This window comes from Gekko japonicus, unplaced genomic scaffold (genome assembly GCF_001447785.1).
Source record: "Gekko japonicus isolate JY-2015 unplaced genomic scaffold, Gekko_japonicus_V1.1 scaffold870, whole genome shotgun sequence".
Lineage (NCBI taxonomy): Eukaryota > Metazoa > Chordata > Lepidosauria > Squamata > Gekkonidae > Gekko > Gekko japonicus.
In genome coordinates, this window is record NW_015163627.1 from 438,473 (window position 1) to 461,909 (window position 23,437).

General features: G+C 47.6%; 1 protein-coding gene across 1 annotated transcript in view; it reads right to left on the reverse strand.

Annotated features, from left to right (window-relative positions):
• The window catches only part of NBEAL1 (neurobeachin like 1), a 161,903-nt gene that overhangs the window by 8,205 nt on the left and 130,261 nt on the right, over positions 1 to 23,437 (reverse strand). The window contains 16 exon segments of the mRNA XM_015407508.1: positions 783 to 895; positions 2,420 to 2,542; positions 4,210 to 4,382; positions 5,426 to 5,535; positions 7,230 to 7,319; positions 9,132 to 9,248; positions 9,819 to 9,916; positions 11,507 to 11,624; positions 12,566 to 12,675; positions 13,363 to 13,505; positions 15,050 to 15,190; positions 16,531 to 16,655; positions 16,978 to 17,073; positions 19,192 to 19,293; positions 20,992 to 21,125; positions 22,975 to 23,123. Of these exon segments, the coding sequence (XP_015262994.1) occupies positions 783 to 895; positions 2,420 to 2,542; positions 4,210 to 4,382; positions 5,426 to 5,535; positions 7,230 to 7,319; positions 9,132 to 9,248; positions 9,819 to 9,916; positions 11,507 to 11,624; positions 12,566 to 12,675; positions 13,363 to 13,505; positions 15,050 to 15,190; positions 16,531 to 16,655; positions 16,978 to 17,073; positions 19,192 to 19,293; positions 20,992 to 21,125; positions 22,975 to 23,123 (1,942 nt within the window).

Consider the following 23,437-nt stretch of genomic DNA (forward strand, 5'->3'; position numbering starts at 1 on the left):
AGTACCCCAGGAATAAAGACTGCTTTGTCGAAGGAGGAGAACGAAACAGAAAGGATGCATGGGGGATGATGCCTACTCGAGAACTATCTGCCTGGGAACGCTGTTAAGACACCCTCAGCTGTAGTGTGGAAACCATCGCTAAGGCAGTCTGCCAAAGATGATCCCTATATTTTTTTTAGGAAGCAGGTAAGATCCATTGGAAGCAGAGTGTTTACAAAACCACTGTCATGCCAGATATGATTTATTCCATGTGACGCTGTTCTGCTGATTATATGGGTTTCCCCTGATTTCTGCTTGGTGCTCTCTGACCCTTCATACACTATGTTAAATGCATCTGGCTCATATCTTTAATTCCCTTCTTCCTCCCTCCTCCTCCTCTTTCATAAAGACAGCTGGCAGAAGGAGCAGAAAGCCCCTGACCATAAGGTAAAGTTTGCTGCTGAGTCTCAACCAACTCGTGGTGTTTTCAAGGGTTTTCGAGGCAAGGCAATGAGGAGAGAGAGGTCTGGCCATTGCTGCATCTGCAGGGTGACCCCAGGCTTCCATCCAAGCGCCAGCCTTGCTTGGCTTCCGAACTCGGACAAGACTGGGCTAGTCTGGACTAACAGGGCTGCTGCCTGACCCGTATGACTGCTCTCTAAGAGAGGCAACATCTTATAGGCAAAAATGGGAGGAGGGAGACATGAAAAGAGATGGACGGAGAACCGTGAACCCATCTTTCCAGAACGCAGAAACACAGAAAACCTCAGGAAGCTAAAGTGCATAAAGAATAAGACGCTGACTTGTTCGCTTGGTTCCAGTTCGGTACTGATGCCAACACAAGAGACTTCGTTGGTATGTCCGTACAGGATCTGCAACGGTTTAGGAACCAAACCTACAGGAGATCCTCCCTGGTATCAAATACAAAAAAAAATAATAAGATTAAAAAATTCAAAAACATGTCATAATGACTGAATGAAACAAAGCATTTCCCAAAGGTATTTTTGACATAACACAGTAGAATAAAGTGTGAGTCCAGGGGCATCTTAAAGACCAACCAAGCTTAATTCTGGGTATAAGCTTTCTGATATCTGATGCTCCCTCGAAGCTGTGGAGCCTTGTGAGCAAAAATTCTACTTGGTGAGCTGCTGGCATTAAAGGTGTGAATGAGCAATTTGGCTCCTGCATAAATCAGTTTGCTCTGGAGCCCATCCTTCCTGAGCTAGGAAAAAATGTGTGAGCCACAGGCTCAAAAAATCTGAGACCTAGCTGACACTAACTCAGCTTAGAGGAAACCCAGAATTAACCTTGTTGGTCTTAAAAGGGCCCCTGGACTCAAACTTTGCTCTGTTGCTTCAGACCAGCACGGCGACCCACCTGGATCTATAATAACCCAGTGACAGCAGTGCAATCTTATGCATCACCACCTGGGAGTAACTTCCACTGAAGATAGAGGGGCCTCTGACTAAAACTGCGTAGGAGAACACTGTCAAGTGTGCTTGTTTCTGGCCACCTCATCCCCCTTCTTCCTGTATTGGAGATTTCCTTCAATTTCTGCATTGTTAAGGCACAGCGAAGCAAATTTCCACATAAATAAAACCACCACTTGATGAGAAGCATGACTCAAAAACCGTCTGATCACCCGTCCTGCGGCTGGTACGTTCACAAAACTTCACGGCTGGTGCTCTGCACAGTGCCGGGTGACAAGAGGTGACACTGCAAGACACGTGCGTCAGTGCTGGCTAAGGAGGACACTGGGCGGGAGAGTGGCCACGGGTCAGTGGCAGAGCATCTCCTTTGCAAGCAGGAAGTCGTGCGCAGGCAGTCTCCAGTTACACGCCCTGCTCCCTATAGCAAAAGAGCCCCCAGGCACCTTAACAAAATTTTATTCCAGCGCAAAGCCCACTTCTTCAGCCACAAACCACGCTCTTGTCCTCAAAACGTCCTGCTGCCATGAGACTGTGTTAGTCCTTAACACCTCTGTTTGTTTCTGCTGCCACAGACTAACACGCCTAACCCTCAGGAACTGTATTCACAGGAGACACCAAAATACAAACAAAATACTTTTGCGTCCAAATACGTAGCCAAAATCCTCCGGAGAGCCACAACCAATCGTAACAAAGAATCGTGCCTCAAAGATGAGACCTATTGCCCTCGGAGGTGTCCGTGGGCTAGGCCCAGCCTCATCAGATGTATGAAGTATCAGGCTTCACAGTGATCTAGCACTTAACTGTCAGGTGACACACCACGTCGCCTGGAGAAACAAGTCTCCTGTTCCTGGTTCATGTCCTCTCCACGAGAAAAACCAGTTTCTGTGCAGCAGATGGAACCTGCCATTGTGAAGCGTGAACTGACCTTCAGACGTTCTCACCTCAAGTTTCCTCCCCAGTGTTCTCCTTTTCACACATTCAGCCAGCCCAAGGACAGCTTCGGTCCACTGGAAGTGACTTCCAAAGGTTACCAAGGCCGACTTACCTGCTGACCTATCTGCAACAAGTGGTATCCCGCGAGCCGGAAATTAAATGGATCCCACAGAAATCCATCGCTAAGCATGTCACAATATCTGTGTGCGAAAGAAAGAGCAAATTAGTGGCAAGGCCATGATTAATGACTCTAAATTTAATTAGAAAGAGAGAGAACCATTCAACGGTCTTTACAAACCAGGACACTGTTCCAAGTTGCAAAACAAATCGGTAATGTAACGTTGGCTCCAAATTAAGAGTATTAAAATCAGCAAAAAAATTAAATAAATCAGCAAATGGAGAGTTTATCATGCACGCAATGGTTTGTGACAGTAATAGCGGCTTTCTCCTCTCTATAGCACAATTCCCATTCATTTCAGTGGAGCCTGCATAAAAGGAGCAATTCAGATTTGGATTATGTTGAATGGAGGACAAGTCTAGCCACAGAAGTCAAACACGACCTCTGAATTCAGGGAAGTGGGTCAGTTCACACATATCGTAAAACTCCAGTTTATCTTGGCTATGGTTAGTTTGTGAAACCAGGATTCGTCTCACAGACTATCATTCAAATCCTGGTTGGCACTGACAACTGCTGGTTTCATCAGCTTTGCTCTTTCCCCCTTCCCCCCGCTCAGAAAATTTCCCAGCATTCATTGCAACGGGGGCAGCCCTCGGAAACAAGCCAGATTAAGCCAGGGTGCCTTTGCTCACACATCGCATGAAACCACAATTATGACTGCCTGGTTAACGACCCAATTTTAAATCGAGTTTTCACAGTCAGGTTCCGTGCCTGCTAACTAAATGTAATGAGTAACTGACCCACATCTGGATTTAAACTAACCACAGTTTGTTTAATAAAACCACAGTTGCACATGGTATTTGAATCAAGCCAGTATCCCTCTGAAGACGAATTCAGACTCTGTTAGAAACAGGAAGCAGTGCTAGAGAGATTTGGTTTAATACACATTATGCTTTTATTATGTTCTTGGGCATAAGTGCCAACACTCCTTTTGAATGAAGGCACCAGATATTATTACATCTAGTTCTGAATGGAGCACAGAGAGTATGGATTTAAAAAATCCACGTAGTGGGGCCAGGACAAGCAGGGGGTATTTTTTGACAGAAAAATAAAATGTTAAAAAAACAAAACATAGGTGGTTCTAGCCTATTAAAATCATAGAATCGGTGTCTGCTTCTTTAAGAACAGTGTGCTGCTGAGATTTGGTGAAATGATGTTAAGAGTTCTCAGAGGCCATGGAAGGGTGTTAGAGCAGGATAGGTCAGGGGTTTCAGGCACTTCCAGGGAAGTGTAAATAAGACAAACAAGAAAGGAGAGAATCAGGAGATCCCCCACCGCCCCACCCCGATCCATCTCTGGTCCCCCACTTTTACGTCATATTATGTAAAGCAGTTCACTGCTAATCTACAGACACTTTAATCTTCTCTGGTTGTCCCAGCAACAAATGAAAAAGCTGGTCCGTCCTCAAATTAGCATGCAACTTGCTTTTGTGCCTTGTGGTCTGCCAATAAAGACAGCCACCGCAATGGAAGGCAGAAACCAAGGATGTTTGCACACAATGCCGTTTGCGGTGACTGGCACTGTGAATAAACCCACAAGGGATTAAAAGCAGGAGCAACACAGATAACAGCACGACCTTTGCACAAACACAGTGACAGGCATTGTCCTGCAACCTATTTCGATCGGGGATTTTGTTAAACATCCTTTTTTTTTTTTAAAGGGGGATTCCCTTTACGTGATGTGACTTACCCATGTGCCTGATATGTTGGGCCATCAATTTTCCCTTGGCTAGCGACGCCACTCGGATGCTGTTGTCCCAGTGTCCTCCGCTGAAAAGGAGCTTGGCATCGTGGGACACGACAAACAGCTTGGGTGTGAGCTCCAGTCCTGGTGCGAAAGGCCCACTCACGGCTCGTTGCGTTCTGTCAACATTGAGATCTGCATTGCCCAGTTGTTCAAAATGTGTATCCTTGTTTACTACTACTACTATTAACATTATTATTAACATTAATATTATTATGATTGCATGGCAGTGTGTGCGGTATAGTCATGAGATCCACAGGATTACACAGTCTCTCACACTGGTACTAACACTAGATGTTCAAGAACTTGTTTCTTAAGGCTAACTCACAAGTGATAAAGCCGTCAGCATTTGGTGCCTTGCAGCTGGAAAGCATAAACTGCATTCAAAAGTAGGAAGCCCATGCATTTGATCCAAAATAGGCATAATATGCTCAGAACCACTTAACAGACCAACCACTGCATTTCGCATTAACTGAAGTGTCCAAGTTGCCTTCAAGGGTGGCCCCACAAACAGAGCATTACAGTAGTCCAGCCTCCAAGTTATACAAGCATGGACCAGTGTGGCCAAGTAAGGGAAATCTAGAAAGGGAGACAGTTTCTTATTCAGACGTAAATTGCATAAAGCATTCCAAGCAGCAGTGCTGACTGGCATTTCAGAAAGCAAGGTACGGTCCAAAGAGTACCCCACAAAAGTTCTACCACTTCGTCACAGACTATCTCACCCTGTCTAACAGAGGCGTATCTATTCCCCACTAGGGCACTGGCCTTCTTCTGGATGCACACATGTGAACTCAACCCTGAAAATGTCTGCCCTCACCCCAAAGGATTTGAGAGGGGTAGCCACATTAGTCGACTGGAGCAAAGACAACAAAGAATTGCTAGACATTTCAAATGCCTCGTTATGGCATATACTTCTGTCAGTCAGAGCCTACGTCAGCAGATGCACAAAGTTCAGTTATGCTTGTTCCCCTCTCTCTTGTCTTTTAAAGGCTTTCACAGGCACACACTCTGTAGGCAGGGAGGGAAAAAGTGACCCATGCCAGCCGAAGATACAAAGCCACGGCAGATTATTTTTCACCTCAGAAACTGATAGCAATACTCCAGGGTTGTGCGACAAACAAGGAAATGGCAGAACTGCACCTCTCTTTTTGTTTTTACTCACTTGGGGTTTGTCACAGTTGGATCTCTAATGAAAGTGAAGTAGTTGGAGATATTCCTGTCGTAAGGTAGCCACCCGTGGGTTCCAATGAGGCAATTCACACTCAGCGTTACCTTTGAAAAGAACATGCTGGATGTAAAGCAGCGAATGACTAAAATACCAACTTTGTTCAGAGCCTCCTAGCCTCGTTCTCTTCAGTCAGCCCAGAGAGGGATCTTCACTGTGTAACTGAAGGTAACCTGCAGTAGCTGTTTTATGGCTGGCTCCCCAACCCATGGCAGCCATTTTGTGGCTGCACCCACTATGCTGTGTCAGATCAAGATGGGTAGCCATGTTAGTCAATCTGGTGTCGCGGTTAAGTACACAGATTCTAATCTGGGAGGACGGGGTTTGATTCCCCACGCCTCTACCTGCAGGCAGCTGCTGGATGCCCATGGGGGAGCCATAGTTCTGTCAGGGCTGTTCTCTCAAGGACAGTTCTCTCAGAGCTCTCTCAGCCCCACCTACCTCACAGGGTGTCTGTTGTGAGGAGGGGAAGGGAAAGGAGACTGTAAGCCACTCTGAGACTCCGAGTGAAGGGCAGGGTATAAATCCAATCTCTTCTCTCTTATTCTGTCTGTAGCAGTAGAAAAGAGCAAGAGTCCAGTCGCACCTTAAAGACTAGCAAAGTACGTGGCAGGAGAGGAGCAGTGACTCACGAAAGCTCACACCCCGCCACATATTTTGTTCGTCTTTAAAGTGCGACTGGACTCTTGCTCTTTTCTATGCTGTGTCAGAATTCCAAAGGTGCCCACAGACTCAAAAAGACTGGGGACCTCTGGACTCGATCCAAAGAACTGAAGCTGACAGAGCAGGGTTTCCTTACCTCCCCCTTCAAATTGTGCTCTTGGAGGTCAAGGGACTCTTGGGAGCCGTGGGCAAAAGCCAGCAAAAGCCACCAACTCCCTCCTCCACCAGCAGAAGTGCCCCTACACCAGTGGAAAGGCGCCCTTGGATCCAACCCTATGTTTAGGGTTGCCAGCCTCCAGGTGGCGGCTGGAGAGCTCCCACTATTACAACTGATCTCCAGGCTACAGAGATCAGTTCCCCTGGGGACAACGGCTGCCTTGGAAGGTGGACTCGATGACATCACACCCCTCTGAAGTCCCTCCCCTCCCCAAACCCCACCCTCTTCAGGCTCCAACACACACACCCAATCGCCAGATGTTTCCTAACCTGGAGCTGGCAATCCTATCTACGTCTCTTGTTTTTATATGCAGCACCTGATTAATGCCAGCTCTCTGGAGAGTAAATAAATAAATCCTATCTCCTAAGCCAGTGATGGCGAACCTTTTAGAGACCGAGTGCCCAAACTGCGACCCAAAACCCTCTTATCGCAAAGTGCCAACACGGCAATTTAACCTGAATACTGAGGTTTTACTTTAGAAGAAACAACTCATACATTAATTTAAGATGATCCAAGCAAAGTAAGGAAAGCAATCCCAAATGCTCTCATTTACTTTAAATTATTTGGCAGAGAATTCGACAGACACTTTAATGATGGTCTGGGCCTGGCTGGGGCGATGGCATGCGTGCCCACAGAGAGGGCTCTGAGCGCCACCTCTGGCACCCGTGCCATAGGTTCGCCACCACTGTCCTAAGCCAAGCGATAATCAAAAGCGCCTCACTCGGGGGCAAGCTTAGTTAAGACGCTACGCCTTGGATCCGTCCGCTGTCACACAAGACACCAGGCATGAAGGTCACTATCCGCTCTGATTTCATACTCAACGGTCCTCCCGACATGAGCTTTTCTGCAAGTCTGACTCACCAAGTACTCCGGGCTCCCCTGAGACATGAAGGAGCGGGACTGGTTCCTGGGGACCGCGGCCTTCACGATGGGAACGCCATCGCTGATTCCCTGTCGAGGGAAGAGAAGCCCCTTTAGTTGGCCGCATTAAGAGACCAGACACATTTATTGACAAAGCTCATGAAAACAGACATAGGTACAGCCTATCTGGATACCCAAAGAGGAGATTCTACAAATTACTGTTACTGATCCTGGTACTTCTGATTCTCCAGTTTTCCCGTGATGCCCAATGTCCCAGGTTCGATCCCCGGCATCTCCAGTTAAAGAATCTGTCAGTCGGTGACGTGAAAGACCTCTGCATATGACCCTGGAGAGGCTCGGCCAGTCTGAAGAGACAATACTGACCTTGATGGACCAAGGGTCTAATCCGGTATTAGGCAGCTTCATGTGTGTTCACACTGCTCACACTCCTGAAACCAAAACTGCCCACTAACATTCAAATCAGACCTTCCTCTTTGGCACTACCAACTCCCTGAAACCACAACCAGGAGCCTGCTCTAACACAACCAAACTGGCATCCCAACATTTACCAAGTCTTCCCTACTTATCTGTAACACAGCCGTCACTTCTGAGCTTTGTTACAGCGACTGCAGTAGTGATACACCCTAGGAAAAAGTGTGGGTCCCTTTCCAAAGTCAAACTGCAGGATCTTTCACAACAATAAAAATGGATTCAAAACAACTCACTCCTGGGGACATGGGTGAACTCTGGACTCCTTCACGACAGTGAGTGAGCTACCAGTCCGGATGGACTGAGTGTTAATACTACAGTCAGCCCTGACCTGGAAAGCCCACGCAAGCCAGATCTCCTCCGATCTCAGAAACTAAGCAGGGCCAACCCTGATAAGTACTTGGAAGGGCAACCTCCAAGGAATACTAGGGCTGGGATGCAGAAGCAGGTTCAGGCCCGTGGCCAGGATTTTGTGGCTTGTGGGGCACATTTTTTTCTGGGGGGCTGAAGTTCTCAGTTCTCTCAGAAAGAAAAGCCATTTAGCCAACAGAAAGCAGTTACCAGGATAGATCTCTAAATTGCAAGCTGTCAACCACTTTAGATGACAGTTCTCAGCTGCTGCAAGTTAATCACTTCTGCCAGCCTAAGCAACAATCCTGTTAACAAGCCGGCAGGTGGGGGTGATGACTCCTATAGTCAAGAAAGCTAACACTTAGGCAGAAAAACTCTCTTAAAGGAAAACAGTTTCTTGACACAGAGTTAGAAGGGATCCTAGAGGTCACCTACTCCAACCCCCTTGCTTGGTGCGGGAATTAGTCAACTACAGCACCCCATTCTGCTTAAAGGAGCACACGCCTTTAAAATATTTTTAAATGATTGATAAAAGCATGTACAGGATAAATTCTTGTGAGGCTGTGCCTTTATGAAAGGGGGCGGAGTCCCCAAAAGCCCCACCATAGCTACGGGCCTGGGCAGGTTATCAAGCCACCTCTGAAATGTCCTAGCCCCACTAAAGGTCACCAGAAATCACTATGACTTCCAGGCTCACATGCGTCTGCGCACACACACACACGCACACACACACACATGCACACAAACACCACAGTCAGAACTACTGCAAAGGCAACCCTAGGCAATACTGAGCTGTTGAGAAGGTCGTATCTCCCCACCAGGCTGTGCTACTAGGTCTCCTCTCTTTCTCTCCTCACCAGAGCTCCCCACCCTGATTTGGGTGGCTGTTTGTCCACACGGGTACCGTGACCCCAGGGATAATTCAGGCAGTGGATGGTCCAGAGAGAGAAACGGTGGCGGGAGGGGACAATCAGCGCTCGCTTGGTGCTTTGTAAGATACGAGCCACTGTCTCCAGAGCGGTGACACGTGCCTGATGAGGCTTTGATCCCGTCAGCTGTTACCTCAATGAAGAAGGACTTCAGTTCGGGCAGATGCTGGAAGAGGTTGAGGGTGGAGCTGTCGCTTCTGCTCTGCTTCTGCACCACCTCCTCGGCAGACAGTCTCGCAGGGTGGGGCTCCTGGGCGCAAATTGCAGCAGCAACGGAAGACAACAGTTACACACAAATGCCCCCCTAAGGCCTTCTCACCCAAACGGGCCAATCTTCAGGTACACCATTAATTTCAGGAGGCTAAATACACCAGGATTGGCTAAATACACAGACACCATTAATTTCAGGAGGCTAAATACATCAGGATTGGCTAAATACATCAGGATTGGGTTGTAAGCAGCAGGAGAGGTGAGGACAAGGCGCGGCGGCCGACTCAAGTGAGTGAGTCAAGCCACACGTGTTTCCAGAGGAGGGCAGGTTGGAGGTACACATTTGCCCTCCCGAGAACAACCCAGTCTCTAGCCAAATTCATTTCCAACTGCACATACGGCGGCACGGCTGGAAATCCCCCTGTTTCAATCCCTTCTGCTGGAAACAAGATTGGGAGCCGCCCTAAGTCTTGCCCGCTCTCCCACTTACTCTGCCCACAGTACATGAGAGGCAGCACCCAAACTAGAAGATCCCAGGGTTATAGGACTGCGGGATCTCTTTCGTCCCGGAGAGCATATAGACAGTTTCTATGGCTGCCAAAGGAATTACCTTCAGCAGCTGACAAGGTGTTTGGCCAAAGTTGTTAATCATCCCTTCTAAAGCTTTTCTTTCTTTCTCGTCAGTCAAGGCATCCAGATCCACAGCTCCTGAAATGATGGGGAAAGGGCAAGAAAGACAAACAGGTCAAAGCATTCTTCAATGTATATCGCCCTGTAATCTGAGCAATGGCCAGACCCCCATTGGCACAATTACTGGAGCAACGTGGTCGCCTCTGCTCTTGTTCCTACATTGCTTTTCAGAAAGGTTTCCATCTTCTGGATACACGGTGTCCAGAGATGCCCGGCAATCCAGACCTTCCATCCTGTTCACGTCTCTCTCCCTGTTCTGGGGAGGATGCCCTGGACTTCACCACCACGGCACACCTACCACCCTTACCTGGGGGGAGGGCAGCTGGATTGGGAAGAAAACCGCTGTGGAATAGACGAATCCAAAAGGGAGCAGGTGAATTCATAGAGGACAGGTCCATCCAATGGCTATTAGCCATAATGGCCAGCTGGAACCTTTGCATTTGGGGGCAATAGAACTCTGAACCCCAATTGCTGGGAGAGGACAGGGGGCAACAGGAGTGGCTTTGGTCTCTAGGAACTACTGGCCTATATGGGCACTGGGTCGAAGCCTGCAGGGTCTTTCTTCTACATGCCATTTCCTGTTGGTAGCAGAGGACAGGATTCGTAACAATGGGTTTAAATTAAGGGCGGGAGAGTACCGGCTGGATATTAGGAAAAACATTTCGACAGTAAGCGTTGTTCACCAGTGGAGTCGGCTGCCCAGGGAGGTGGTGAGCTCCCCCTCCCTGGCAGTCTTCAAGCAGCGGCTGGACAAACACTTGTCAGGGATGCTCTGGGCTGATCCTCCATCGCGCAGGGGGTTGGACTCGGTGGCCTGTAGGGCCCCTTCCTAACTCTGGGATTCTATGATTCCATAAGATTAGCCATTCAGTCCTACGAGACAGGGGGATTGTATTCTGAACGCTACCATTGAAAGTCTAAAAATAAGCAGGCCGCTATTGTAATGGGCTCCACTGCACACTTTGGCCTGCTCTAGCTCAAAGAGGAGACTGTAGATGTGTAGGAAGGGTCCCGCTGAAGCAACAAGGGGTTGGAGCCCCTTCTCAAGGACAGGGGGAAGCGTACTGGACTTGTACTGGACGTGAGAAACAGAGAAAAGGCAGATGGGGAGCAGATTGTCAGGGTCACGGTTTGAAATCAATGGGTGGTAAATCCAGAAGTCCTTCTAAACGCACCGTCCTTCTAAATGTATCAGAAACGTCCTTCCAGATGCATAGTCTAGTTATGCGATTCCCTGCCACGCAATGGCCCCTGACCTAAGTGGCTTCCAAAGATCCTCAGACTATTCAGGATGGAGAGCCCTATGAGCAACTCTTAGCCACAACAGCTAAATGGAGCCTCCACATCCAGAGGCAGTGGTCCTTTGCCGAGAAGGGGAAGGGGGAGGAGAGCTGTTGGCCTCACGCCCCGCTGGCTGGCTGTGAAAGGGACTAGAAGGCTAGACTCGATGGAACCTCGGTCTGATCCAGCAGAGCTCTCCTTAGGTTCAGAGCAAAGCTACAGTGAGGTGTGCTCCTATCAGGCATGCTCCTCCTGAGCCTCATTTCTGGGCCATTTCAAGGACTCATACATAGGATACGATGCTGTGAGAAACGTGTGCTTTGGTACCTTCGTAAGTGCAGTAGTAGAAGACGTTGAGCGCCTCCACCGCAGCCGGCCCTCTCTGTTTGTAGCCAAAGATCAGGTCTATCCACTCGTGAAGGTGAGCCGATACGTATTCTGACTCCTGAAACAGAAAGGAGGAAAAACAGGTTTCGGCAAGTGAGTTGCCCAACTTCATTTTTTTTTTAAAAAAGAAAACTTGTATGAAATAAAATTGTGGGCATGATACAGCTCATCTTCAATTAAGAAAATAATTTTTTTTGGGGGGGTTGTATTTTTTAATATATGTGTGTGAGTTTGTGTACACCTGGAAGTCATGAGGATATTCAGAGAGGTGGCCGAATGAAGCCTGCCCCTGTCCTCCTGACTTCTGGTATTCCAAGGAGGCCTCCCATCCAAGTACTTGCCAGAGTCGACCCTCCTTCGCTTCCGAGATCTGACCGGATCAGGCTTGCCTGGGCTATCCCGGTCAGGGTCAATTTAAATAATAATAATGAGTACAGCTGCCTACATCTGACATCCCTGAGTCTTACCTTAGTCTTTGGACACACCCTTTGTTCTTTCAAACCTTTTTTAAAAAACCCTCCCTAACTGTATGCCTGCAGCCTGCCTGATGGGAAAAAAATATATTAATAGACGCACAGGAGACTGACAAGGAAAACGAGGCTACTGAAGACACAGGAGTCAGTTCTGGCTTCCGAAGTGTGAGGTGAGGCCTGCCATGACAGCACAGGAGCTCACACCCAAAAAGGATGATCTAGAAGGAGGGCCCTCGTGGCTCCCTTGATGGAGCCAGTCCCTCTCACGTTGCGTCTTCCTCTTTTCCTGCTGCCTTCAGCCTTTCCTAGCGCGGTTGTCTTTTCTAGTCACTCTGGTCTCCTCACAATGGGACCAAAGTACGACAGCCTGGGTTTGGTCCTTTTAGCTTTAAGGGAGAGCTGCAAAAGCTGTGGTACTAAGCAAGTTCGGTCTTCCGCATTACTTATATCTGAGGCTTGTAGGCAGCAGGTGTGAAGCAACGTTTCTTGTTTGCTTGCTTGCTTCAGCCAGAAGGCAACGACTCACCAGAGCCTTCCTGTGCTTATAAATGAAGTCTTCCGGCGACTGGGCCCATTTGGGGAGGACGACGTCTCCCACCACTTCCTTTGAGATCTGGAGCTGACCCAAGTTAAAACCTAAGGGGCAACAAAGGTTTCAGCAGCGATTAATACCATAAAACAATTACGCATTTATTAGAAGGTGAAGTTTTTCCCAGGCCAGAGGACAGAAGGGTGGGTGCGTGAGGGGGAAAGCACCACTACTTAGGAAAATACACGCTCTACTCTGGAAATATTATCCTCTACTCCTTTTTTGCCACTACGTGGCATTAGAACATAATCACTCAATTAAATTAGAACACAATTACTCAATTAAATGTAGAGCCAGCTTGGTGTAGTGGTTAAGAGTGGCGGACTCCAATCTGGAAAGCCAGGTTTGATTCCTCCACATGAAACCAGCCGGGTGACCTTGGGTCAGTCACCATGCTCACAGAACTCTCTCAGCCCTAAAAATAAGTCTAGCTTGCCACCTAGTGGTGCATAACGCTAAAAGAGCTAGAACTTCCAACTGCCAGACAATCTTTGGATCTCCTGTTATACTACACACAATGCCATACGATAATTCTGATTACTAAATTAAATGTTATTTTGGCCACAACAACCCCCTTTTTATTGCTAAGCTTGATTTTCTATCCCTCCTGCACTAAGGGATCTGGATTTGAGCCTAGCACATCACTTCAACAACATAATCAAGCTGCTTCCCCAGAGAAAAATGGGAGGCAAGAGCAACATTCTAATTAGCCCGCTATAGACTTGATGATTCACCGTTTTGATTCTCCAGGAACTCTGGGAAGTAGAAGAACTCTGGGATCAGTTCCTTGACATCGTTTGGATTGTCCATGAGAGCTTGCCAGGTAGCAGGAAAAAAAAAAGGAATGGAATGGAACTGCCGATCGGCACAATCAAATCTGTGGGTCAGAACACACATGGATGTATTCTGAGTCAACATCTGGGGCAGTGCAAATTTGCAGAAGTAAAAAGAAAAAAGCTGCATAGTGAATAATATACAGACATCAAAACCTACACTGAAGTTCCATTTAAGGTGCACGGTTGGCACCTAATCGTACAGTTCCTTGTAGGGACAGTGATTCCAGTGCATCCACTGACTCCACTCCCCATTAAGGCCTTCACCATTCACCTCAGTGGAGGGGCAAGCCGTGTGCACACCAAAGGGGGGAGGGTTGCAAGTGGGGAGTTCCGTGTGCCACTCAACTGAGTAGCAAACGGCTTTTGCTTCCAAGTACAAACGGAGTTCCACATCAGGCCGATAACTGTATGGTGGGACACTGCATGTCTATTACATCCACAAACGACACTTGTGAATTTCAACAAACTACTTGCATGTCATCTCTTCCTTTCTCTTTTAAAATGAAAAGCAACTCCTGAGGCACAACTCCAGTAAAACTTTTCATGCAATTCACTGTTAGTATTATGCACACACTTTGGGGTCGTCTCCTACAAACCACTCAGAGAAGGTACCCGTGGTGGGACAGAGTTGTCCTCACCTTCCACTTTCTCCAGCACTCCCTAAGACCTCCAAAAAGCTGGTGCTGTGGATGTGCCGTGAGGCGTGGGAGGGGGGTGCTGGACAGAGGTTGTTGTTGTTGTTCAGTCGCACAGTCGAGTCCGACTCTTCGCGACCCCATGGACCAGATCACGCCAGGCCTTCCGGTCTTCCGCCATCCTCTGAAGTTGGCTCAACTTCATGTTCGTTGCATCGATGACACTGTCTAACCATCTCATCCTTTGCCGTCCCCGTCTTCTTTGACCTCCAATCTTTCCCAGCATCAGGGTCTTCTCCAGTGAGTGCTCCCTTCTCATTTGGTGGCCAAAGTATTTGAGCTTCAGCTTCATTATCTGGCCTTCCAGGGAACAGTCAGGGTTGATTTCTTTTAGGATTGACTGATTTGATCTTCTTGCAGTCCAAGGGTAGTACAGGACAGAGGTAGTACAGGGCAAAAATACCCCTCCTCTTGCACGGATGAAAAGCTCATTGCCACCACGCAAGCAGAAACGATGCCAAAGGCGTAGAAAGATCCATTTTCAAAAGCAATTTGCACTCACTGTTCAATAGATTCAACCGGACGCGAATGGAATAGATTTTAAGTTGAAGTGTTCTGCATCACAATATGATCATGTGATGATCAGTTTTCAAGAAGAACATTCAAGCCATGGTTACGTGACACACAAAGCTACTTTTTACTGAATCAGACCACGGGTCCATCAAGGTCAGTATTGTTCAGCTCTCCAGGGTCTCAGGTTGAAGTCTTTTCACATCACCTATGACCTGATCTTTCCTGGGGATTGAACCTGGGGCCTTCTGCATACCCAGTGGATGCTCCACCACTGAGCCACGGCCCCTCCCCAAGGTTGTGCTTTGCAGAAAGATAACCCATAAACTGGTAACTCAGACAACAAGCACAAACGGGCATCTCACTATTTCATCTCGTACCTGCCGCTCTGAAGCTGGATGTGCAAGGAGGTAAAAGGCTCTACCCGAATGAGGTAATGCATGACCCCAGCGGCATTTGAGTAGTGAGTACCATAATGGAACTTGTCAACGATTCCCAGGGGATCTTCAAAATTCTCATATCTTAAAAAAAAGAAAAGAAAAAGATGTTTTCATAACTGTAAATTCAGTCAGGTTTTCAATGAATTAAGCAACTCTTACTGGAAACCCTACAGAACGGATTAATCTTTTCTGAAGTATTCTACAGCCGCTAATTACCATTCATGATGGGAAGATACTCAAAATTAGAGGGCTTCTTCTTTAAAAAAAACCTCTTTTGAAATGAAGAACAAAGTTTAAGTCCAGTGGCACCTTTAAGACCACCAAAGTCTTATTCTGGGTATAAGCTTTCATGTGCAGGCACACTTCTTCAGGTATAGGTAAAGGGTGGGGAGGATGTCTCTTTAAATGCCTTCTCCAAGCCCCACTGCTGTGGCAGCACAACTCAGCAAGTGAACTCAGAAGTTCACTTGCGAGTCGTGCCATGGTGGCAGTGGTGACTTGCAAAAGCTGTTTAAAGGGAACCCTTTAAATTGCTTTTGCAGGCTTGGACAGCACTTGTGTACGGTGCAGCCTGCAAAAGCCACTTAGAGGGAATCCATTAAATGGCATTTGAAGCCACACCACACATGAGTGATAACCAAGAGGCAAGGTCACCCAGAAGTGGTGACCTGGAAGCTGCGCCGCATCATGAACCAGTTCGTTGAACGGGAAGATTTGTGACCCCATGAACCACAAATCTTCATGAACTTCCATTTCCCCAGTCTGTACTGACCCCTAGTGTAGATCCTTGTGCTGTGGTGGGCAGCTGCTGCCAAACCAACATACAAAAAAGATCTGCACAGCCAATCAAATCTCCAATAGTCAATCAGAAGCCCTGCTGGGCAAAAGCCCTACCTAGTCCCACCCACTTCCTAAAAACACTGGGTGGGCTCCAGAAAAGGTGCTGGTGGGCACCACAGCGCCAACTGACACCCTGTGGGGGACCCCCGCCATAGATCCTCGCACAGGTGCCGTTCATAAAAGACTTCTACACAGGCACTCACAGAATAGACTTGGTAGTGCAATCATCTTCCTAAATTATATTTTTGAGAGTATTTGTTGATTTGTCCCCCCCCCCCCCTCCTTCAAACAGTTGGTCACCGGAAGGGCCCGATCCTGATCAACAACAATCGCAGCTGCTTCGGCATGTCAAAAAGGAACCAAAATCACTCATTGCCGCTGTGCTGCGGGCCCCATTGGGCCCAGGCCATCGAGGCGCTTTTCAAATGGCTAAGTTCTCCTCTAAAATGGGGTCCGTGGCCAAGGGTTGGTCCCACGGCTGCCATCACCTCTGGTTCGGCTCTTAGGATAAACACTCTGAGAGTGCACAAAACAAGAAAATGACAAGCAGTCTTGACTAAACTCTGTTTTAAATGAAATACCTTTCCTGAACAGCCTTGCTGTTCTTCTCATTTACCACACCGATGGGTTTGGACAGATCCCTGAACACAGCAGGATTATTCAGATCCAATTCTTCAGAAGTATAATCCCGTAGGATCCAGGGAAACTTGAAGTAAAAAAAAAAGGCATCCGTTAGAAGAAGAGTTGGTTTCTATACCTCACTTTTCTCTACACTCGGGAGTCTGAAAGCGGCTTACAATTCCCTTCCCTTCCTCTCCCCACAACAGGCCGAGAGAGTTCTGAGAGAATGGTGACTGGCCCAAGGGCATCCAGCAGGCCTCACGTGAAGAAGTGGGGAATCAAACCCAGTTCTCCGAATTAGGGTCCACCGCTCCTAATCACCACACCACACTGGCTCTCTTATTAGTATTCTGACAAAACATCACAACATTGTATGTACTCAAGTAAATGGAAGGGGTGGGAGTTACCACAGGATATTGCGCGAGGTCGTTGTAGGTTCGCCCTGCCATAGTATTCAGTTGAATGAGGTAGTCGAAGTTTGAGATCTCTCTGTTCACCCATTTCTAAAGATAAAGAAAAGGCAATCACCACACCACAAAGATGGTTTCACACTAAACTGAAAGTTGCTAAAGACTCTCAACCTGCAAAGGGAGAAGGAAGCAGACAAGACGCAGGCCTGTTTGGGTAACACCAAACTCTGAGAATTGTGGTCCTATGGAAAGGACTAGGGGTCTGTTAAAACAAGACCTTTCCTTTATTAACAGTGAGCTCCTTTGACCAGAGGTCTTGAGCCATACAATAAAATCAGAGTTCATATGTTAAAACAAGTCCTCAGAATGTCAGCAGTGCCCACATGGTTTGGGTGATGACAGTGTAAACAGGGAGCCCTGGTATTCAAGGATATCTGAACCACTGAACCAATTTAGAACTTGGCTAAAAAATTAAAGGCTCAGATTTTACACAAGTTGAAAAGTTCTTCAGCCCTAAAAGAAGGCCTGTGTGGTACGACGACAAGACAGTCTTGGTGCCGGGGATAAGTTATTCGTGGTTCGAAGAAGCAAGGGTACTGACAAAGGTCTCTTTTCACTCACGAACTGTCTGAGAAGCAGGGTAGCGACCAGAACAGTCAGCTGAAGAGGAACTACTGCTTGAAGCAACATGCAAAGGTAGCCAGGATGAAGATGAAAGGGGACCGGCCAGGGACTGCTAAATCTCACTTAAGCCCTTTCTTCACTTGTTCATGTGAAAAAGACCCTGCCTCAAGCAGAGGTTGCCAATTCACATGCAAAAGCCTTCTGTTCTCAAGGAGGTGTGGCAAAGGACCCATGGAGCATTCACACAGGAGCACATGAAAGAGAGTTTTGTATGAGGAATAGCAGCTTGGCCATTTGAACTCAGAGGCTGGAAAAAACCATCCCCCAAGAGATCAGGTAACACTCATGAGTACCTGATGCCACACTCTGAATTGAAGCAGGAACGCCAGTGGGCACAACTGTTGGTACCTGCCTCCTCCTTCCATGTCCCCGGGTAAGAACCAATCTAATTTTGCTCGCCGCCCCAGAAGAAAATGGAAGGACCACACACACCCCAGTCTCTTAGCAGATGTTCAAAGCAGACATTGAGGTTTGTGTGTGAGGTAACATATTGTGTTCATCCAGGCCTGACTCTGATTATTTGATACTGCTGGAATACTATGCTGATATACTTCATAAACCAGTTTAATTTTTAATTCCAGCTAATATATTTGATGGTTTGTCATGAATCCCGAAAGAGCCTGACTCATTATGAATTGTTTGAAGGAGTGGAGCACTGTGTAATAAAAGATCCCTGTGATTAGTTCACTCCATGATTCATCAATTGACAAAAACTTCTCACATGCAAGATTCGCCAATGTGTTTTTCTGAGGGAAATGCCTACATGAAATCGCTTAGGAGCAGAAATGTGAGGTAAAAGTTGAAGTAAAAGCTAGCTCAGAAGCATCGTGTAGCAGAGGCAAGAAAGGAACTGCCAGAAAGTTGAAGTAAAAGCTAGCTCAGAAGCACCGTGTAGCAGAGGTAAGAAAGGAGCTGCCAGAGAAGAAAAAGAGATTGGATTTATACCCCACCGTTCACTACCCGAAGGAGTCAGAGTGGTTTATATCCCTTTCCCTTCCCTACAACAGGCACCCTGTGAGGTAGGTGGGGCTGAGAGAGCTATTTCAAGAACTGCTCCTGAGAGAACAGCTCTGAGAGAACTTGTCACTGACCCAAAGCCACACCAGCAGCTTCATGTGGAGGAGTGGGGAATCAAACCCGGTTCTCCCAGATTAGAGCCCGCGCTCCTAACTACTACACCAAACTGGCTCTCATGTCTCCCCTCTAGTGGTCACAGAAAACTACCTCCTGCCCCAATGGAAGAAATCCTCAGCCAAGTGAGACCGCTTTGTCCTAGACAGAAATTTCACAGGACATAGATAACCAGTGAGTAAGGCAATGGGAACCAATCCTGTACACTCTGCAATTTAGGGGTTGTAGCCCTCAGCTGTGTGGACTACAAGAGAAGCTGGATTATTCTGCTACATAAAGGAAGTTTCTCTGGGTTTGTGAGGCTTCTTTAAAGGACCACGACTACATAAAGCTAATTCCCATCATAGGACATTAACTGAAAATAAGTTGCCCAAGGGGTTCCTGGAAATATCCTACCTGTGTAAGTCCCGAAGCTTTAAATAATTCTTGCGGCGATCTGGTCCCACTAATATTCGGGGAGCAAAGAGACAGAATTCGGCTATATACTTTGTTTCTTGCCTATAAGAAAGCAGATTCACTGGATAACAAATCTAATAGAACGCCAAGTTGACCATTTTGCAAACAAGGGACAGTTCCTTTTCTGTAACTGAATCATCTTTACATCAGTTCAGCCAAACATTATGTCTAGCTGAAGAAATAAATGTTCAGTTTAAAGGCCATTCTTATTAATCAGGTTCAGAGGCTGATGTTTAGTAGCCGATGATAACAAAATAGAGCCAATGAGCTGTATCTTCCGCTTTTCTCACTGTAGCTCCCTCTGAGGGCACCGCGTGTCTATTCTATAAATCGTTTTCAGCCCCTCAGAGCCCATACATCTTTATGCAACTGTGAAATGCTGACCCCCCCAGTACAGTGATAAATCTATTGAGAGGTTCAGCAAGCTGACTCAGGCGATGCCTTTCACACCACATGGCGGGTCCGTCACAGTCATAGGGCGGTGTTCTTAAGAACCTATTCTTGTGAACGGATTCAACACAGGCACTGTGTAGCAGCCCTGACCTGGATGGCCCAGCCTAGCCCGATCTGTCACATCTCAGAAGCTAAAGAGGTTCGGCCCTGGCTAGTACTGGGATGGGAGACCTGCAAGGATGCCACAGAATCCTGGAACCACACAGAGTCGGAAGGGGCCAGACAGGCCATCAAGTCCAACCCCCTGCTCAATGCAGGATCAGTCTAGAGCATCCCTGACAAGGGTTTGTCCAGCCGCTGCCTAAAGACTGCCAGTGAGGGGGAGCTCATGATCCCGCTTCCTAATATCCAGCCAGCACCTTCCCACCCTTAATTTACACCCATGATTGCGAGTCCTCTCCTCTGCGGCCGACAGGAACAGCTCCCTGTCCCTCCTCTCAGTTTCAGCCCTTCAGATACTTCAGGAGAGCAGTTGTGTCCCCGCTCAACCTCCTCTTCTCCAAACTGAACATTCCCAAGTCCCTCAGCCTTGCCTCACAGGGCCTGGTTTCCAGGCCCCACCCGATCATCCTTGTCACTCTCTTCTGGACATGCTCCATCCTGTCCACATCCTTTTTGAACGGACAGCCCCTCAAATACTTCAAGAGAGCCATCCTTTCCCCCCCACCGCAACCTCCTCTTCTCCAGACTGAACATTCCCAAGTCCCTCAGCCTTGCCTCACAGGGCTTGGCCTCCAGGCCCCCGGTCATCCTCGTCGCTACAGAGAGGCCGGGTCACTACGCGGAGGCAGGCAATGGCAAACCACCTCTGAACGTCTCTTGCCTTGAAAACCCAACCAGAGGTCACCATAATAAGTTGGCTGCGACTTCACAGCACTTCCTACCACCACCGCTGTGTAGCTACACCACCTCATTCGCTATCCGTATTCAGTCAAACAGGGTGACAGAAATAATCCGACCTCTCTGTCGGGCTTGTCTGTATGACACTCACGTTTCCAAACCTCTGCTTATCCCATCCACACTGCACAGTAGTGGATGCTCATCATCTCGTGATGAGCTGAAAGGCCTTTGAGGCTCCCCCCAGAGTGGGCCTGGCAGGTGCCACTTTTTATAGCCCCGCCTGGAATGCTGGGATTGCACAGCTGAGCCGAATCCTTCCAGAAGAACCGTTTCCACAGCCCTCTTCACAGTGACGCCATTGCCCAAAAGCCGATTTGTGAAAGAAATGCGTTATAAGGACTCCACCCCATAAGCGTTCCGAATACGGGTCCCTGTTAAACCACATACCTCCTTTTTAAAATTCAGGAAGTAGTTAGTCTGGTCAATAAAGAAGATCTCCAAGGCCGACCTTCTCAAGTTATAGCGACGTAAGTGAACCTCTCGTATCTGAGAAAGGGGCCATTTGAAATCAAAACCGACTCCTGCAAACGGAAGGGATTTCGGTCATTGTTCTGAAATATGTTGACAGACAGCTATCGCTAAGCCTTCTTTAAGTCTATTGACTTGGCACAGAAAACAAACACCGGCCGAAAGTCATTCTAGAGACCGTACAGAACTCTGCTGGACGTTTTTCTCCACAGTTCTAAAATCAACAGCAGGCTTTTCTTTTAACGGTGCAAAACCAGTGGCGTTAACAGCGCAATCCTGTGCAGTTATACCAGTCTAAGCCCTCTGCAATCCATGGGCTCAGATAGGAGTAATTTTGCACAGGATAGCCCCGTAAGTTTGTCAGTTCTCAAAATAAAACACTCTCCCAGACTGACTGGAACTCTCAAAACAGTCTAGCAATGGAGCATGTGATTTTTGGCAGCTTAGCATTTTAATCCAAACCACATAGGCACTCGATAAAATAAGTTACCTCACGAGACAAGGGTTATACAGCTTAATGTTTAAAATTACCTTAGAAGAGACAAAGATCTATCACCTTATGTCAAGCCATTCATCCATCTGGCTCAGTGGTTTCCCAAGGTCTCACACAGAATCCCTCCTGGGCCAAGTACCCAGCATCCTGTTTTAGTCAAAGATGCCAGGAATACCACTCATGATGACCTCCTCACCACTGAGCTACGGTCACTTATCAACTTACTACAATCAAGATTCAACTTTGTGAATGTAAGATTCAGAACTCTGCTTTGGAACCAATGACATTCTGAGGACTCAAGTCTCTCTCATCTAAAAGATAATTCAAAAACCTGTTTTTGTGCAGCAGGTATATTCAGCACGACTCTCAAATACACAAGGGAAGGACATATAAGCTAAGCGCATAGCGCCATCTATAGCTTTAGATAAGGCACAGGTGTTGTACAACTTCACCAGTAACAAGAAGATAGAGCCTCACCAGTCACAGGAGGGAAAAATTAAGACCAAGGCTGATGGCGCAAAATCAGGTTAAAATATATTTAATTACTCGGTTAAATTTGCAAAAATTCCCTACGCGTTTCGCCAACAGGCTTTGTCGGGGGAATCTGTTCGTCTTGCAGCAGTTCGTCGAAAAGAGCAGAGATCAGATCCCAAAGAAGCGTACAACATTCTCCTCTTTGCTTTATCCTCACAACCACCCGGATGAGGTAGGTTAGGCTGACAGTGCGTGACTGGCCCCAGGTCACCCAGTAAGCTTCTATGGCTGAGCAGGGAGTCGAACCTGGGTCTCCCATGTCCTAGTCTAACACTCTAATCACTATATGTCACTGGCTGTGACATCCCAAGCCCCACCACCTACGCTTGATAGTAAGTGCTGAGCACATGGAAAGAGATCGGTGCCAGGGGCAGAGTGCCTCGTGAAACACCTTGCGTTAGGACACTCCATGGAATGGCGCGATGCCCCTTTTCTTTTTTAAATACAGGAGTGCATCGGGTGAGTGGTTCTTTCCCCACAAGCTAGCAGAAGGCCGTACAACTGCCCATCTTTTCTTGTCCTGTGGTGCAGGACGCCGCCCGGGTTCTTTCGTGCTGAACTCTCAACTATCAAGCTTCTTATATTTTCCTTGTACTATTGAGTGGAATCAACTCAAAAAGCAGGGTGAGAAAGGATAGGACCACAGAAGCATAGAGTTGGAAGGGACCTCCAGGGTCATCTAGTCCAACCCCCTGCACAGTGCAGGAAATTCACAAATACCTCCCACCCCACCCCCGGTGACCCCTGTTCCATGCCCAGAAGACGACAAAAAATGTCCACGATCTCCAGCCAAACTGGAGATAGTCAATTGGCCATATAGTCCTTAAAGGGCTCAAGAAAGACAGCCACAACTTCGGGGGCAGGGAGGCGGTTACCTTCTTCTTTCTCGGTGCTGCTGTCATAGAAATAAATGTGCTGGTTGGTGACCTCCAGTCTCCCAGGGATCGCATCGATTATAGTGATGAGTTCGCAGTCTTCGGACAGCACGAGCTTCTCTTTCTGACTCTGTTCTTCTTTCTCGTCCCTGCGAGAGCAAATGGCGAGTGACAAGGCTTGGCTGAATGCAGAGCTCAAATAGCATTACAAAAAGAAGGAACACAAGGATCTTAGGAAACGCCTTTCTTTAGTTGTTCTGTTTCTTATCACTGCTGTTCCTCCTAGGAGCTCAGAGAGCCTGTCTCCTTGCCTGATCCCTGTGAAATAGGATAAAGGCTAAGAGAATGCGGCTGGCCCGAGGTGAAAAAACGAGGTGACAGAAGAAGAAGATGAAGAGAAGAAGAGATGGGATTTACACCCCGCCCTTCACTATCTGGAGGAGTCTCAGAGCAGTTTACAATC